We start from the raw sequence: 19,432 nt of genomic DNA, 5'->3' as shown, positions 1-19,432 counted from the left end.
CCAGCGGCGCGGAGGGGGGGTTCATCTTGTTTGCAGCCCAGCTTTCAGAGAGATTCATTTCAATGGACCTCAAACAGCAGCAACTTCAATTTCCAAAGGGAACGACACATGCAGCGTTTGGGAACCCCAGTAAAATCCCGACTCCCAAAAGCCCAACCTGCACCAGCCCTGGAACTCTGACTCCTCACACAGTAGCTCTGCAGCTGCACCACGCACCCACCAGCAACACTGTACCCATAGGCATGGAGGGACAGGACAGCCCGGGTCGCGCGACTTCGCCCGCAGCTACAGTATGAATCCCTGGCACATACATGACTAGGGGACACTACCATGCCTCACACAGGGGACCTGCTGCTCCTTGACTCGGTCAGTAAGATCCACTAGATCCAGAGGGGGTTGCAGCACTGGTACCAGTCAGACACATCCAGATCCAGGCACAGAGAGAGCGACTGCAGCAGCGCTGCCGGCTGACTAAAGTTTACACGCATAACCCGTCTACATAGAACTTTAGTCACCCTGCCGGCTGACTTATATATATATGACTATCGGCAGGGTGACTAAAGTTCTATGTAGACGGGTTATGCTCCAAAAACTGTGGAAGCCCGTACAGAGCTAGACACAGATATTAATAGCTGGAAACAACTGTTGTGTAACAAATAATCACTCATATCACACCAGTGAAGGGAATTAATAATTGAATGACACACAAGGATTTGCATATGACTGAGTATGGATGCCAAATTATTCCAGACAAAGGATTAATTACTAAAGAAGGAATTAATGCATTCACATGTACACCTTAAATCAAACTGCCTATATGCAAATAAGAAATAATATATGAAACAAAATAACTTCACACATTGTCTTTTTAAGAGAGAAGCTACCAGAATACAGCCCCAAATTACCTGTTTAAATAAGAAAATATTGCTCTCCGATAAAACTCTGCAAACTCCCGTAAGAAGCTTAACCAATGAAGAACTAACCATAAAACAGTTACATTGTATAACTGGCAAGCAGCCCAGAAAACAGATCAAAGATTCATGATATAAGCAGAACTGAAAAAGATACAAAGTACAAAAATATATTGAAAAAGATACTGTACATAATTTCTTACCAGCGCTGTTGCTAGACTTGATCTAGAGACCAGACTGACAGGCTCATAGTCCCTCTATGCGGATGCCCTGCGCACCATCTACCGTCTCCCCACTCAGTGCAGGCACAGGAGGAAGAGCCCCAGGTCAAGGAAGGAGAGGCGCAGTGTAAGGGGGTCACAGGAGCAGAAGTGGTGCAGTGTATGGGGAGCAGCAGCACCGTGTATATGGAGGAGTGGCGCCATGCACATAATGAGCACCAAACTGCTATAAAGCCGGGTATGCGACTACAGGGTGACTACCGCAAACTGACTATACTCGCATACCCGGCTTTATAGAAATAATGAACTACAATAGTTACAGTTGCGGTAGTCACCCTGTAGTTGCATACCCGGCTTTATAGCAGTTTGGCAGGGTGACTACTGTATCTCTTGCGGCGGATGGCGGTGTCGGCGGTCAGTGTCGGCGGTCCCTCTGGCGCAGGGGAAAAGACCCTATTTTGAGTGGAGATGGGGTACCTGTCAGCGGCCAGCCTGACACGGCGCTGCCACTGCTGTATCTCCCCCGCTGCTGTATCTCTTGCGGCGGATGGCGGTGTCGGCGGTCAGTGTCGGCGGTCCCTCTGGCGCAGGGGAAAAGACCCTATGATTGCCGGCGCTGCTGTATCTCCCCCCGGCGGCCGGTCCTTGCGGCGGATGGACAGTCAGTGTCGGCGGTCCCTCTGGCGCAGGGGAAAGAAATAGTACTATTTTCCCTGCGCCAGAGGGACCGCCGACACTGACTGTCCATCCGCCGCAAGGACCGGCCGCCGGGGGGGAGATACAGCAGCGCCGGCAATCATAGGGTCTTTTCCCCTGCGCCAGAGGAACCGCCGACACTGACCGCCGAGGGACCGCCGACACCGCCATCCTCCGCAAGAGATACAGCAGCGGGGGAGATACAGCAGTGGCAGCGCCGTGTCAGGCTGGCCGCTGACAGGTACCCCATCTCCACTCAGTAGCCGCAGGGACCCCCCTCCTCCCGCAGCACCCGGGGACAGCTTCCCCCCTCTACCCCCACAACACCCGGGGACAGCTTCCCCCCTCTACCCCCTCCAAGCTATATAGATAGATCTATATAGATCTATATATATATAGATATATATCTATATATATAGATATATATATATCTATATATATATATATATATATATAGATATATATCTATATATATATCTATATAGATATGTATATCTATATATATATATAGATATCTATATATATCTATAGATATCTATATATATATATATATATATATATATATAGATATAGATATATAGATATATATATATCAACAAGGAAAGGCAGGGCTGACCCAGGTCTGCGACTAGTCAGTTTGCGGTAGTCACCCTGCCAAACTGCTATAAAGCCGGGTATGCGACTACAGGGTGACTACCACAAACTGACTATACTCCCATACCCGGCTTTATAGAAGTTTGGCAGGGTGACTACCGCAAACTGACTAGTCGCATACCCGGCTTTATAGAAGTTTGGAGCTCCGTGTGTGTCACATTATGTAATGCATATTGAAATATTAGCAACTGTGCCTTGTATTATCCTTGGCCATTTTAAGGGCTATTGTCTGTCTGCTTGTGCCTCTCAAATTTAACTGCGGGACCAGTCCGGCATTTCTATACTGAAGTTTAGTAGACGCGTACCCCGTCACTTTTGTTTAGGTTCTGTACTCACGCCTCTTTGTTTTGGTATGCCCTTAACCCAGCCCATTATGATAATTTTGTTCATATATATCGTGTCAAAAGCCCAAATCGAGAGAGTGTGTACGGTGGTACAATCTTTTTCTTGCGACTGTTTGGACGGGAGTACATCGGACGTCGCAAGTAAAATTGTACAGGTGTGTACGCGCGTGATCGGCTGTTGTTTGTGGACGGTCCGACGGGAGTACAGTCGGACAAACGGTTGGATTGTATATATGTGTACCCAGCTTTACCCTATTTACTTGAGTATAAGCCTACTTTTTCAGAACATTTTTTATGCTGAAAAGCCCCCCCCCCTCAGCTTATAGTCGAGTGAGGGTCCCACGTGAGTCAATAAGTTTTCCTAGTTTTTTGTTGTAAAATTAGGTGCCTCGGCTTATATTCGGGTCGACTTATACTCGAGTATATACGGTACATCCAATTTTATTATGATAGAAAACATTGGTACATGCAATTACTGTAATATGTTGCCACATACAGATGTGTTCTAATACATCTATCCTCCTATACGATACAAGTCGCGTCATACATAACACGCAAGCTCCATGTGACTCCGTAGTGCTGGGCATCTTTTTGCGACTTTTTACATTAAATAGAGAAAAGGACGAATACGCAGCTTGATTTAAATTATATGCAGCATGTCTAAATTTAGGGGGTGATTCTGGTAGGTTTGCAAAAGCAAACTTCTTCTTTAATGGACAAAACCACGTGCACTCCATGTTGGAGTAACATGTGCAGAGAGAGAGATATATTTGGGTGAGGTGTGTTCAAACTTAAATCTAAATCGCAGTGTAAGAAAATGCAGCCAGTATTTACCATTCACAGAAACAAAATAACTCAAACAAATCTTACTCTCTCTGCACATGTTACATCTACCCCACCTGCAATGCACATGGTTTTGTCCATTAAGGAAGCAGATTGCTTTTGCAAACCAACCTGAATCACCCCCTCAGAGTGTGTCACTGCAGATGTATCTGCATAAGAAATAGAATGTTACATTGTGTTCCTGGGAAATACTGTAACATAGCATTTTGTATGCAGATAGATCCATTACGCACATAAGACACTAGTTAATGGAAGCGGAGCTACCAGAGTTGTGCCAATAGAAGGGTGAAATGAGGCTACATGTACGTGGACACATCTGTATGGAAGCACTAGACTAGAGATTCATTCTACAGGGGTATGGCTGGGTCATGAGGTCGACAGTCAATAGGTCAACATATGGAAAGGGTTGACATGCAATAGGTCGACATGGTCAAAATGTCAACTTGTAAAAGGTGACATGATTTTGTTGCTGTTTTTTTTTTTTGTATCTATGACGACACAGGTCACCGTATAAGTATACCACGTCCCCTCGCATCGTTCGGGCACAGTACCTCACTGCGCATGGTAAAGCAGGAAGAAGTCTTTTTTTTTTAAATCAAGAAAAACTCATGTCGACATTTTTGCAGGGCAACTTTTTTCATATCAACCTTTTGCTTGTTTTGACCTTCCCATCTAAACACTGTGCACATAAGGACTGCATACCATTCTACAGTATGTAAATCATGCTATGAACAGCTGAAACAAGGAATATACCCCACTGACATGTTGTTGCAATGTTTTAAATGTTGTGTTTATACAGATTTGTATTTACTGGTTTACAGTATTTGGTCCATACTGTTGTTGCATGTTTGGCTAAGATTATTCCATTTGTATAGTACAACTGATAACAGTATAAAATAATTGTTTTGTTTTACCATATAATTTGTTCTGTGTTTAAAACACTCAAGTTCAATAGTTTAATAAGTGTGTAAAACTAGGTCACTTACACCAATTCACCTTTGCCCCTTAGTGACAGTGTTTGCAAACATTAACTCTGACTGCAGCGTAGGCAAAGCTTTCTTTTTGCTATTTAATAGAGACTATTTATGACAATGCAAAAATGTGGAAGACAGTGATGTCTTGTGACTTTATACTCCCATACTTTAGTGTTGACTTGTTTCAGAGTAAAGAGCAGAGCAAAAAAAGAAAAGGAGAAATTTGTACCTTGGTAAAACCATGTTGCAGTTGGGTAAGATCGGATGCAGTCAGCTACAAGGTAGGGTTAAGGGGCTATGGAAGAGAGGTATAAAGTACCGACAGTCGGGATCCCGACAATCATGAGCCCGACGTCGGGATCCCGACTGCATGGTGACCGCAACAAAGCCCCTTGCAGGATCGCTGTGCTCGCCACGCTGCGGGAATGGTGGGGAGCGTCTATTCTCCCTCTATGGGGGTCGTGGACCCCCAAGAAGGAGAATAACCGGTGGCCATCGGGAACCCTTCTGTCTGAGTTTTGACAGTCGGGATCCCGACTTCGGGTAAATGACTGTCGGGATCCCGACTGTCGGGACCCCATTTGGCACCCGGAAGAGAGATAGGGTGCCCTTGGAGTTCCTGTATCAATTTCCACTGTCGGAATGCCGGGGTCAGTATTATGATCGCCGGCATATTTACTGCTGTAATGCCATATGTATCCTGGATAGATTGAAAATTCAAGGGCTGTGTTCTAGCGACACTCTAAGGCAGGCATGTCCAAACTATGGTCCTCCAGCTGTTGTGAAACTACAAGTCCCATCATACCTTGCCACACTTGCTATTTGGGAGTGCTGAAACTTTCACAATGCATGCTGGGATGTGTAGTTTCACAATAGCTGGAAGGCCACAGTTTGGATATGCCTGTTTTAAGGGGTCAATCCAAGTAGCTGTAAATAGATAGCATGTTGGAATTAACGTGGAAACAGCTTCACTTTACAGCAGCCAGAACTCATGGAGGGATGTGAGATGCAGTGCTGTTACTGGCTTTTACATGCAACGGCAACTCGCACCCTTTGCAGCTAAATGGATTAACCCCTAGGAGTGTCTACACATTGCGTTTTGAAAGGTCCCTTTTAACCCCTTCCCGACATTTGACGTATATATACGTCATGGCCGGGATGTACTTCCCGACACATGACGTATATATACGTCATGACTTTAAACTGTCACCGCGTCTATAGACGCGGTGACAGTTTAAACATGTCTGCTGTCCCTGACAGCAGACATGTCCCAGCATGCCCAGGGGGGGGGGCGGCGATGCCTCCCCCCCGTCGGCGATCGCTGCGATTGGCTGTTCAATGTGAACAGCCAATCGCAGCGTTTTCCTGTGTTACCGGCGAATCAGACGCTCGGTAACACAGGGATCAATCACCGCCGGGTGTAAGGGGGTGTGAGGGGGTCACCGGTGGTCACCGGTGATGACCACACCTCACCCCACCTGCCCCCAAGGCTGTGATTGGTCCGTCGGACCGATGGACCAATCACAGCCATGGCGCGTGATTTAAACTAACGGTGACTGCGCTGCAGACGCCATTCCGGTCTGGAATTGCGTGCAGAGCGGTCACCGTGCCAATCTGTCGTGATATACTGACCTGATCCTTGCCTGATACTTACCTGATCACCGCTGGTAGCGTGCTGCCAGCAGCTGGATGCTTCCTGGATCTTGTGACTTCCTGTGTGCTGCTGCTGAGTGAGATAGTGAGAGATAGTGAGAGATAGTAAGAGATAGTGAGAGATAGTGACAGAGAGTGATAGAGAGTGCTATATTTTGTGTCTGCTGCCCCCCCCCCCCTTTTGTGCTGATCAGTATATCTGTGCTGATCAGCAACTTTTTGGGGGTGCAGGGTTTTTTTTTTTATATATATACCTGTCAGTTGCACCAAAGGTTGTGCTGCCTGTGCAACTGACTGCTGCCCCCCCTTTTGTGCTGATCAGTATAAATTAACTGATCAGCAACTTTTTGGGGGTGCAGGGTTTTTTTTTTTTTTATATATATATACCTGTCAGTTGCTGTCAGTTGCACTGTCAGTTGCACCAAAGGTTGTGCACCTGCTGCCCCTCACTGGTAATCAGTGTCGCATCACTGATCACCTTTTTTTTTTTGGCCACGGTGCGCTGATCAGTGACGTACATCACTGATCAGCATTTTCGGCACAGGGATGATCTATTTTTTTTGGGATCAAATTCCTGTTGCCTTTGAGCGCTGTTCAGTGACGGACGTTACTAACCAACATCTGTGCTCAATTTTTGGCGCAGGACCTTTTTTTTTTTTTTTTTAACCCCTTCAAGGTTGTACCAAAAGCTGCCTTGAAGTTGCTGAGTGACGTACATCACAGATCAGCATTTTTGCCACAGGGTTGATCTAATTTTTTTTTTTTTTATTGGGATCAAATTCCTGTATAAAGTAATTTTTTTTCTGCACTACATACACACTACACACTACATACCCCCCGTGTTGAAATAAAGTTTGTACCCCCCCTACGCTATACACGTGTTGAAACATTACACTTACAGAAACACAAAAATAAAAATGGCATCCCAAATGTCATCCCAAATGTCATCCCAGTCATCCAAAAGAATGTATTCAGCGGAGGAGGCATATGCCATGCTTGCCTCTGACTCTGACACAGCCAGTGATGCAAGCGGGGAATTTGAAGGATTCGTCTTAACCTCATCTTCCTCCTCTAGTGATGAGGGACCCCCTCAAAGACGCCCCCGTAGAGCAGCTGAGACCCCCCCCCAAATGATTGATCCTGTATGGACCCCACCACCAGACAATTTTGAGCCCCAGGTTCCTGAGTTTTTGGCCATCCCAGGAATCCAATTTGATTCAACAGGTCTCAGAGAAATTGACTTTTTCAAATTATTTTTCTCTGATGATTTTATAAATTTAATGGTGGACCAAAGTAATTTATATGCCCAGCAGTTTATTGCTCAAAACCCCACATCATCATTTGCTAGGTGGACCCCTGTAGATGCAGTAGCGATGATGACGTTTTGGGGTCTGGTGTTACATATGGGCATAGTAAAAAAGCCAGAAATTAGGCAATATTGGAGTACAGATGTTCTGTACAGCACCCCACTTTACCGTATGGCCATGACTCGGACTCGTTTTGAGACAATCCTTAAATTTTTACATTACACCGATAATGCACAGTGCCCACCCAGAGATGATCCCACCTTTGACCGGCTATTCAAAGTCAGGCCGGTCATTGATCATTTCAGTGCCAAATTTGCAGAGATGTACATCCCTGAAAAATTTATTTGTATCGACGAGTCCCTTATACATTTTAAAGGAAGGGTTAAATTCCGCCAGTCCCTTCCCAGTAAGAGGGCAAGGTATGGCATAAAAATGTATAAACTGTGTGAAAGCACCTCAGGGTACACCCACAGGTTTAGGGTATATGAAGGGAAGGATTCAAGAATTGAACCGCCAGAATGCCCCCCCTCCCTCGTAGGTGTTAGTGGAAAAATTGTCTGGGATTTAGTGCACCCCTTCCTGGATAAAGGTTATCACCTCTATGTGGATAACTTTTACACTAGCATCCCCCTGTTTAAGGCCCTTGGTTCAAGAGGTACAGCAGCTTGCGGTACTGTGCGCAAGAACCAAAGAGGCCTCCCAAAAACGCACATTGCCCAAGTACTGAGAAGGGGTGAAAGCAGGGCACAATCCACCGAAAATATGTTGTTGGTCAAATATAAGGACAAGAGGGATGTCCTTATACTGACAACAATTCATGGAGACAGTACCACCTCCGTCCCTGTACGAGGTACCAGTACCCACACCTCAAAACCTAATTGTATCCTAGATTACAATAAGTACATGGGCGGAGTGGATCTTTCAGATCAGGTACTGAAGCCGTACAGTGCCCTGCGGAAAACAAAAATCTGGTACAAGAAGCTGGCCGTGTATATCATCCAGATGGCACTGTATAACGCTTACTTGCTATTCCGTTCTACCAGCCAGAGGGGGACATTTATGCACTTTCAAGAGGAAGTCATAAAGGGCCTAATATTTGGGAACCAGCAGGCAGAGGGCCCCAGTACTTCTAGTACTGGCCCCCGTATTGTACCAGGGCAGCATTTTCCTAACGAAATCCCATCCACTGCAAAAAAGGGCAGGACACAAAAAAGGTGCAAAGTTTGCTATAAAAAGGGAATAAGAAAGGATACTATTTTCCACTGTGAAACTTGCCCCGACAAACCCGGCCTATGTATAAAGGAGTGTTTTAAAATATACCACACATCTATGGATTATTAGGTTCATCATTTCACCGTGCTTCGGGGGTCTTGCTAATGCCACATAGCACCCACCATTCATTCCACCAGAATCTGAGCTGCAAAATCCAAAAATCACTCCTTCCCTTCTGAGTCCTGCCATGCACCCAAACTGGTATTTTTTGGTCACATATGAGGCATTGCCATACTCGGGAGAAATTGGGGCACAGATTTTGGGGTGCTTTTTCTCCTTCATACCTTATGAAAATGAAAAATTTTGAGCCAGAACTGCATTTTTGTGTAAAAAAATGTAATTTTTCATTTGCACAGCCCAGTTGTATCAAAATTAGTGAAACCCCTGGGGGTTTGAAATGTACACTATACCCCTAGATGAATTCCCTGAGGGGTGTAGTTTGCAAAATGGGGTCACTTGTGGGGGGGTTCCACTGTATTGGTGCTTTGGGGGTCTTGCTAATGCGACATAGCACCCACCATTCATTCCACAGAATCTGTGTTTCAAAATCCAAATATCACTCCTTCCCTTCTGAGTCCTGCCATGCACCCAACTGGTATTTTTTGGTCACATATGAAGCATTGCCATACTCGGAAGAAATTGGGGCACAGATTTTGGGGTGCTTTTTCTCCTTCATTCCTTATGAAAATGAAAAATTTTGAGCCAGAACTGCATTTTTGTGTAAAAAATGTAATTTTTCATTTGCACAGCCCAGTTGTATCAAAATTGGTGAAACCCCTGGGGGTTTGAAATGTACACTATACCCCTAGATGAATTCCCTGAGGGGTGTAGTTTGCAAAATGGGGTCACTTGTGGGGGGGTTCCACTGTATTGGTGCTTTGGGGGTCTTGCTAATGCGACATAGCACCCACCATTCATTCCACAGAATCTGTGTTTCAAAATCCAAATATCACTCCTTCCCTTCTGAGTCCTGCCATGCACCCAACTGGTATTTTTTGGTCACATATGAGGCATTTCCATACTCGGGAGAAATTGCGGCACAGATTTTGGGGTGCTTTTTCTCCTTCATACCTTATGAAAATGAAAAATTTTGAGCCAGAACTGCATTTTTGTGTAAAAAAATGTAATTTTTCATTTGCACAGCCCAGTTTTATCAAAATTGGTGAAACCCCTGGGGGTTTGAAATGTACACTATACCCCTAGATGAATTCCCTGAAGGGTGTAGTTTGCAAAATGGGGTCACTTGTGGGGGAGGTTCCTAACTTTTAGCATCTTATGGTGCCTAGAAACCTACATGGTGCCTAAAAATTAATCTCATAAAAAGGAGGCTCCAAAATCAAGTAGGTGCTCCTTCTATTATGAAGCCTGTGGTTTGGTCAACGTGCACACTAGGGCCACATATAGGATATTTATGAAAACAAAAGAATTGGGGGAATCAATTTTTAGTCACATTTCTCTAGTAAAATCTACTGTGTTCCTTAGAAAAATCTATTAAATTTGGAAATCTGCAAAAAAAAATGAAATTTTGAAATTTCACCTACACTTTGTTTTAATTCCTGTGAAACACCTAAAGGGTTAACAAACTTCCAAAATGCTGTTTTGAATACTGTGAGGGGTGCAGTTTTTGAAATGGCATCATTTATGGGGGTGTCTCACATACAAGTCCCTCAAAGTCACATCAGAACTGAACTGGTCCCTAAAAAAATCAGTGTTTGAAATTTTCTTGAAAATTTGAGAATTTGCTATTCATATTTTAAGCCTCCTAGTGTCCAAAAAAATGAAAAGGAGGTTGAAATAATGATGGCAACATAAAGTAGACATATGGTCTTTGTTTGTTATTAACTATTTTGAGTGGTAAGATTATTTGTCTCACAAGCAGAAAATTGAACATTTTGCAAATCGCAAAATTTTCCATTTTTTTACGACATTTTGGTATTTTTCACAAATAAACACAGACTGTATCGACCAAAATTTACCACTAACTTAAAGTACAATGTGTCACGAGAAAACAATCTCAAAATCACTGGGATAAGTAAAAGCAATAAAAAGTTATCCCCACATAAAGTGATACATGTCAGATTTGAAAAAAAGGGCTCTGTCAGGAAGGCAAAAACAGGCTGCGGCGGTAAGGGGTTAATGGGACCTGTCTGGCCAGAAGGAGTCTGCACAACTTATGACTTCCGGTGGGGCCGGGGATGGTCGCATCACGTGGAGCTCCGATCTCCCATCCACGGAGCTCCACCATCCCCGGCCTCCGGAGCAGAGTGGCGATGGAAGCGGCGGCGGTGGGCAGAGGAGGCGGTCGGAGGGAGTAGAGCGGAGGAGGCGATCTGAGGGAGGAGACGGTGAGGAAGCGAGCGCTGTGTCCTTGGCGCAGGATGCGACGACACCCGACCAGAGGCGGACGGCGCTGTGCTCCCCCCCGCAGCACCATCGGGCAGCACTGCGGGGCCCCCCTGCAGCACCATCGGGCAGCACTGCGGGCCCCCCCCCGGCAGCACCATCGGGCAGCACTGCGGCCCCACCCCGGCAGCACCATCGGGCAGCACTGCGGCCCCCCCCCCGGCAGCACCATCGGGCAGCACTGCGGGCCCCCCCGGCAACACCATCGGGCAGCACTGCGGGCCACCCCCGGCAGCACCATCGGGCAGAACTGTGGCCTCCCCCCCCTGGCAGCACCATCAGGCAGCACTGCGGCCTCCCCCCCCTGGCAGCACCATCAGACGATCACCCTGCACACTGCATTTGGGGAAATGCCAGCACAATGCAGGTGGGGGAAGGGCAGGACCTGCATCACACCAGCTATCATCCGGCCAGGTCAGGGGGCACATTGACCATGGGGGCCCCGGCATGACACCCAGACCCCAGCAGGATCACCCCCCCCCCTCCTCCCGACCGTGGACAAGATTCCCCCCCCCCCCCCCTTCAGGCACCAGCTCAGCGGCAGAGACACTCTCCTGGCCTCATTGACTCTCTCCCCCCCCCGCAACCCGCCCTGACCCCCACGCTGGCCCTCCGTACAGGAAGATGGCGCCGCAAATGGCTCAACCATAAGTAACCCTGTGTCTCCCGTGTGATAACTGTAGTGTCTCTGCTATAACTGTTACCTACCTGGCTGCTGCAACGACCAGTGGCGCCGCTGATGGCAGCCTAGGCGCTATGCAGCTCGGCAGGTATATGTTCTTTGTGTGATAACTGTACTGTCCCCGCTTATGTCACTACCTACCTGGCTGCTGCAATGACCACTGGTGCCGCTGATGGCTGCCTAGGCACTGTGCAGCTCAGCAGGTATGTGCTCCCTGTGTGAAAACTACTGTCTCTATTTGTATTGTTACCTACCTGGCTCTTGCAGTGACCAGTGGTGCCGCTGATGGCTGCCTAGGCACTGTGAAGCACAACGGGTATGTGTTCGACATATGTAATGTCTTAATGCAATGTATGTAATGTCCCCTCGCCACCCCCTCCCTCACTGGTTGATGCTGCACTGTAATCCGCAAAAAAAAAAAAGTGTGCGCAAGCATACATGGCCAATAAAGTTGATTCTGATTCTGATTTAAATCTATGGCTGAGTCTATACATTGGGTGAATTTTAATAGGATGATAGATCCAGAAAGTGAGAGATTTGGTATGAAATCTTCATTTTTTTGTAAAGTGGCAATCATTTACACTGCAAAATCAAACTGGTTTTGCCGTGTAAACAATTGCAGCTTTAAAGAAAACCCTCTTACCAAATCTCTCACTTTCTGAATCTCTCATCCTATTAAATTTCCCCCATTGAGTTTTAGCAGGATGGGGTCAAACAGGAGCTGTTTAGTAGGATGCTTACTCAAAAGGATATATACACAAGCCTGCTGCATCCTGCTACAACGCAATGTGTAGACGCAAAAAACGGCATCCTGCTAAAGAGGATCCTGTTCGACTACATCCTGCTAAAATGCAATGTGTAGAAGCAGAGTTAGGGGACATTCAATCTTGGCCGCTATTTACACCAGGGGAAATAGCTGCCACCACCTATTTTATTCTGCCATTTCCAACAACATTGAAGGCGGATTCCGACAAAGGTATAGATTTACTAGATCGACCACAGGAAGGTGAACATTCATTAGGTCGACCACTGAAGGTCGAATATAGGTCGACAGGGGCAACCTCGACAGTCAAACGGTTGATCTTCAGTGGTCAACCCACTTTTCCCAACCCCCCAAAAAACAGATCGGGCATTAAAACATTTGAATGGGATCTTCTCAGGGCCTGATTAAAGGTTCCATGTGCCCATGGCTTGTAATGCTGCTAAACACACATGTATGAGCGTTCAGGAACTCGCCAGTCATGTGTATGTAATGAAGGTTATACAAATGGCATGCATGATCTATTACTCGCGGTCTGTGAAGGAGGCTTGCTTGCTGTAGCACAAAGTACATACAGAAATGGTTCTATAAGTAAGGTACACAGCCATCTGGCAGTCACTGTAAGAACTATACCCACCACAGTACATAAATCAGGTTGATAGCCAACAAGCATGGAATAAATTATAACTTAATTTTATTCCTCAGCTGTCACTTGCAAGGTACCCCCCCCCCCCCCCCCCCCCCCCACACACACACACAGTCCTGGCGCCCTGTGCTGAAGCCTAATCAGTCTACTGGTTGATTAGGCATTAGATCTTTTATTAGAATAAGCTGGGTGGTGCATGTATGAGTAAGCAATGACAGCCACAGTACCTTCTAAGCCTTAGCATGATTGGGTTACAGTCTTCAGCTGTTTGAGTGTACGGAAAGGACATGGCCGGTATTTCGGAAAATGAGGGTGTGTCGGTCCTGTTTTCTGGGCATGCCAAGGCTTACACAGATGGTCAATGTTCATGCGGATCAGAGAAGCTGGCAGGAGGTGTCTGTTTACAATACTGTCTATCCATATATCATGCCCACAGACAGCAATGGCACATGCCAGTTACTGCATTTTTGGTCATGAAGGCTCTCAACAGGTTTTTGATGATTCCCGGCCATCCTTGTAGAATAGGAGGGCCCTAGAGAGGCAACAATATCGAGCCATTTCAGTTTTACTTGGCACAAGGTTGCCCAGGTTTCCTTGCTCTTTATAAAATATGTATTAGTAGTATTTCAGTGTAATACCAATACTAAAAAGAAAAAAATTCATAACAATTACCTGGTTTTTCTACTTTTATGATTTCAGCTCCGAGATCCCCAAGAATCATTGTAGCAAACGGTCCAGCCAGTACCCTATAAAATATTTAATTTCTTTAAATTCCATGGTAACATTTTTTTTTTTAAATCTAACAGGGAATTGGACATATTACATGCATTTCTATTCCTATATAGACAGGTCCCTTCTTTGCCCTCTCAACTTTCTGCTCAATGCTTAAACTCCTGGTTCCGGGACTCTTCTAAGCAGGGCAGAGCTGTGACAGAGATTGGAGATAAAAGTAGATAGGGACTAAGCCATCATTTTGACGTGCTTTTAACTAGTATTCCAATAAATGGAGTGTCTTCTGTAATAACATAAAGTACAACTTGCTCTTTCCCATAGCAGTATCGTTATTAAGATATCATAGCTGGGTGCCAGATGATGCTCCGACAGTGAGGATCCCAACAATCAGGATCCCGACTGCCAGTGCTCCGACAGAGGGTATCCTCACAGGGCTATTCTCCCTTGTGGGGGTCCATGACCCCCATAGAGGGAGAATAGAACCTGTGGCGAGCATAGTGAGCCACCGGTCCCGCAGCGTGGCGAGCGCAGTGAGCACACAAGGGATTTTTTTGCTATTGCCCCCGTCAAAGCTTCTGACTTTCGCCATCCCCACTGTCGGAGCCCCAAAACACATCCCCATTCACATACATGCGGGGACATTTGCGGTGCATGCGGCGGGCGTTCCTTAGTGTGGGCGGTGTTTAAAGCACACGCAAAGCTGCAAATTTCAAAGCTTTGCGTGTGAACCAGAATGATCTCCAATATAACTCACCCAAATCTAGCTTTCTCTGCATATGTTACATTAGCCCCACCTTCTTTTATTCACACACACACACACACACCTTGTTAAGTCCAATATTCTTACTCCTTCCAGTGGTCTTACATTGTCTGCATCAGTACCTATAAAGGCAGAAAAATAAAAATCATTCCAAAAACCATAGTTTCTAGAATTTACTTTTATTTTATTTTTTTACTAAAAGTTACTACTGGGGGCATCTGTAACTGGCACTACTGGGGACATCTGTAACTGGCACTACTGGGGACATCTGTAACTGGCACTACTGGGGGCAGGAAACGTAACAGGCCTAAATATGTGATAAAAAATGATTGCTTGGAATTCAAAGCCAGTGCCTGTGATAATTCACAAACTTTGTTTTATGTTTTGAAACCTTATCTCATGCTCAAATAAAATATATTTGTGTGTATTTCATGTGTTTGATGTATTTATACAACATAAATGCAAGATACCTCAATGATAGAGAAAAATATTCTTTAATCCGGAAAAATCTGTTATCCAATATGTTTCTGGTCCCGAGGATTTTGGATAAGGGATACTCAACCTGTATTTGCTACACATTAGTGTAAGTGTGGCCATTTTTTATTTCTTGCCAGTGGTTTCCAGATAAGGAAAACATAAGGAGGAATTGCACGGGGACACCCCCTTCTGTTTCAGACAGAACTCCTCATTATAGCAATTCTGTGAGGGTCTCTCTATCTAAAAAGTGGTTAAGCCTTGTAACAATTAACTAGATATGGAAATCTTAAGGAATAAAACATTTTAGATGCTTATATTCTTACACTGATGTTTGCCCTGCACGGTTATGGTATAAATCATCTACAGTGTCTAGGTCTACAATCATATGGTTGACCACTAATGGGCGACAGTCACAAGGTCAACATTGAAAAGGTTGACAGGGTCCAATGGTCGTTGGCAGGGTCCAATGGTCGACAGTCAAAAGGGCGACAGGGTCCAGAGGTCGACAGGGTCAAAAGGTTGTCATCCGAAAGGTAGACATTGAAAAAGGTCGACATCATTTGTTACATTTTTTTAGGGTGTCTATGTCGACATAGGTCAACATGGACACTGCCTAAGTGTACTGCTGCGCTCGCCATGCTTCGGGCTCGGTGCCTCACTGCTCTCGGCACAGTTTTTTAGGTACTTGTGTATTAGCCTGTCAGAATCAGCGTAGTGTTCCTGCGGCCAGCGTAGTTAGCGTAGTCAGTCAGAAGTAGCGTAGTATTCCCGCGAGCGTCCCTGTCAGAATCAGCATAGTCAGACAGTGTCCCTGTCATATCTAAAGGTGAAGGGACAGTGTAATGGCTGCAGAACCTGTGACAATGTTCAGCTTGCCAAAGACAAAGGAGGAGGCAGGTGTGAATGTGTTTCTGAAACACCCCCACTATCCACGCCAGCCCGAAGCGTGGCGAGTGCAGCGAACCCCACGAGGGGACACGTTACGCGTCCTCCCAACCTGTTCATAGCCCCACTATCCACGTTGGCGTGGAGTTGATTCTATAAAGTGTGGCGAGCGCAGCGAGCTGAGCCCGAAGCGTGGCAAGGGGAAGCGGATTACTTCACGTGTTCCGCGTCCCCTCACCACACTTTATAAAATCAACTTTACGCCAACGTGGATAGTGAGGGTAGGAATAGGTTGGGAGGACACGTAACGCATGCGCTCACCACGCTTCGGACTGGCGTGGATAGTGGGGGTTTGAAAATGCCTCCTTTACTGTGCATAGGACGCACTTGCGCTAGCATACCCCCTTTATGCATGCGGCACACGTGCTAATAATTATTGAGACGCAGGAGCATCTGAGATGTACCTGCATCTCAGACAGCTGGAGCGCTTCTCTTCCTGTGCCTGCATGATTCCCTCTCCGCCGGTTCCCGCCAGCGCAGTGGATCTGGTGGTTACCGTTGCTGTGTGAGAGGCGCTCAATAGGCTTGACATGGACTCCGGGGACAGAGCCGCGGAGTCACTACACTAACTACGATAGGCAGCCATTGGGCCAGCGTAGCTTACCCTACGACTGTGTACATATGCTAATTAGGTGCCGGCTAATACACAAGTACCCTATTTTATTCTCCCTCCATGCCCTAGTGGATGGTAGGGCATGAAATACCGCCTGTTGGCTAAAAATGTAGTAAAAAAAATGCATATCAACCTTTTCCATGTCTACCTTTTGAGCATGTCGACCTTTAAACCTTGTCAATCTTATGACTGTCAACCTTTTGACTGTCGACCATAAGTGGTCGACCGTATGCCTTTCTATCATGAGTCAGTCTATGATCAGTCCGGATACCGCCCTGCACCAATGCTACTACACATTATGAAGTGCTACACATTATTAGCTGGTTCAAAGCTGCACAAAATCCAGAAGACATGGAAATAAACGCAGATCTTTATATGTATTTGTGGAATATGTATGCGCTATATAAGAAACTGTTAATAAATAAAATAAATAAATAATTTGCACCAACCCCATCTTTCAGGAGACGGCCCATTTGTCATCCACAAGGTCCATACACACTGAGAGTTTTTGCCCAGCGTGCATGGTGAAAGATAATGGGGAAAATCACTGGGATGAAAAACGCTCATGCGTACACACTGAGCAGTTTTCACCCCAATTAGTGACTTTTTCCGGAGGTAAGGGGGGCTTTCCATAGCAGGACGCTAATACCAGCAGATGAGTGGCTGGGCCAGTATTGATGTGGGACCGCGCACCAGCGTTCACCACTCATCGATGCCCCGTACACACTGGGCGGCGTGGCGAGCGCAGCGAGCCCCGCGAGGGGTCGTGGCTTACTTTACATGTATTCCGCGTGCGCTCGCCACGCTTCGGGCTCGGTGGCTCGCCACACTTTATAAAAGCAACTCCACACCGACGTGGATAGTGGGTGTATGAAAAGGGTGGGAGGATGCGTAACCGCGTCCGCTCGCCACGCTTCAGGGTGACGTGGATAATGGGGGTGTGCATGTGATGCGATTTTCCTTAGTTAGTTTTAGGTGCACACCTGCCCGCGGATTTTATCGCATTGCATGCCATTTGCAGTGCGATGTGATGCGATTTTTCATTGTATAAGGACCCATGCGATGAGATGTGATGGTACTATTTTAAAAGCAACCATGCACCCAAAGCGTGGCAAGACCCGTGGTTACGCGTCCTCCTGACCTTTTCATACCCCCACTATCCACGTCGGCGTGGAGTTGATTTTATAAAGTGTGGCAAACGCAGCGAGCCACTGAGCCCGATGTTTTGGAAACATCGACAGTCGATGGCCAGCCCGAGTACCAGGCACTTTATCACTTCTCCTCCCTTATCACTGCTTCATACATCTAAAGGCCCATACACAGTGGGCGACTTTAAGCTGAAAGTCACTCAAAACAGGAGATTTGAGCGGCTTTCAACTCAAAGCCGCCCAGTGTGTATGACCCGGCGATGTGCGGTGAGCGCTGCTGCGTGCTCCCGCCGTTCATCTGCTGGTTATACCAGCAAATGAGCAGCTTTCAGGACGGCTTTGCATAGCGCTCCGCTGCACTGAGCGGCTTTCCCCGCAGCGATGAACGCTATCATCGCTGTCCATACACGCTGGGCATAGTCCAGGTCCATACAGTGTGTATGGACCTTAACCCTCTGTTACTTAGCAAATAAGAGTACTGAATGACCTGCTAAAGATTTGCAGAACTCCCCCATGTACAAGAACTAACAGAAGATCTAAAGGTCCATACACACTGGGCGATTATGCCCAGCGTGTATGGACAGCGATGATCGTGTTCATCGCTGCGGGGAAAGTCTAGCTGGTGCTGTAGGGGAATCAGTAGAGGTGCACCCTGACAGCGCTAGGAGGGTGTGTGCTGTACATTGCTCTCTGCCACTACAGTTAATACAGCAGCTAATACGCAACTAGCTGAAGTCCATCACACACAGGACAGTGTGCAGCACTATGGCCTCACTGGTTTGTACAATGTGCTGTCATATTCTGCTGGTGCGGGTGTGCCGTGTACCTCTCTGGCTGCAGCAGTACCCCCTCTGCCCGGGGTACACAGGGTGCTGGAAGCAGCAGGGGGAGGTGAGGAGGAAGGCTCCGGATCGCGCCCTCGCCCCCGGGGCGCTCCTCCTCGCGGCCTGCAAGAGTCGGGCAGCGGGGTGCATGATGCTCGGCGGTCACTGCGACACCACACAGACCGTATACTACTCCTGTCTCCTGACACTGTTGCTGTGCCCGGGACGGGACAGCGTTGTGGGAGGAGCTGAGGGCGGCTGTGGGAGGAGCGGATGCCGGTTATGGGAGGAGTTTAGGGCGGGGTCGCGGCGGTGGTGGGACGAGCGAGGTGGGGGAAAATAATGCAAGGGGAGGGCGGTTCTGTCACTGAAGTTACAGCAGCCGCATGTCTGCTGAAGTACCCCGCACTGGGCAGAGGTCATTATCCCAACCCAATACACGGAGGCGAAATCACTCATGTATGTAACTAATATTAGAGATGAGTGCGTTTGGTTCATATCAGGGCTGCTACTAGAAATTAGACTGACCATAATCAGATAGACCAGGCATGTCCAAACTGTGGCCCT

General features: G+C 46.7%; 1 protein-coding gene across 3 annotated transcripts in view; it reads right to left on the bottom strand.

Moving 5' to 3' along the window:
- SUGCT (succinyl-CoA:glutarate-CoA transferase) overlaps nt 1-19,109 on the bottom strand; it is an 848,669-nt gene extending 829,560 nt beyond the window's left edge. For all 3 annotated transcript variants that reach the window (XM_083188510.1, XM_083188511.1, XM_083188512.1), the window contains exons 1-3: nt 18,868-19,109; nt 14,923-14,980; nt 14,039-14,112 (exon numbers count right to left, since the gene is read on the bottom strand). In XM_083188510.1, the coding sequence (XP_083044636.1) occupies nt 14,039-14,112; nt 14,923-14,980; nt 18,868-19,015 (280 nt within the window). In that variant the 5' untranslated portion in view covers nt 19,016-19,109. The remainder of the gene's footprint in view (nt 1-14,038; nt 14,113-14,922; nt 14,981-18,867) is intronic.
- Nucleotides 19,110-19,432: the final 323 nt, after the last annotated feature.

Source organism: Crinia signifera, chromosome 5 (genome assembly GCF_055691185.1).
Source record: "Crinia signifera chromosome 5, ASM5569118v1, whole genome shotgun sequence".
Classification (NCBI taxonomy): domain Eukaryota; kingdom Metazoa; phylum Chordata; class Amphibia; order Anura; family Myobatrachidae; genus Crinia; species Crinia signifera.
This window is presented reverse-complemented; position numbering and strand designations above follow the sequence as displayed.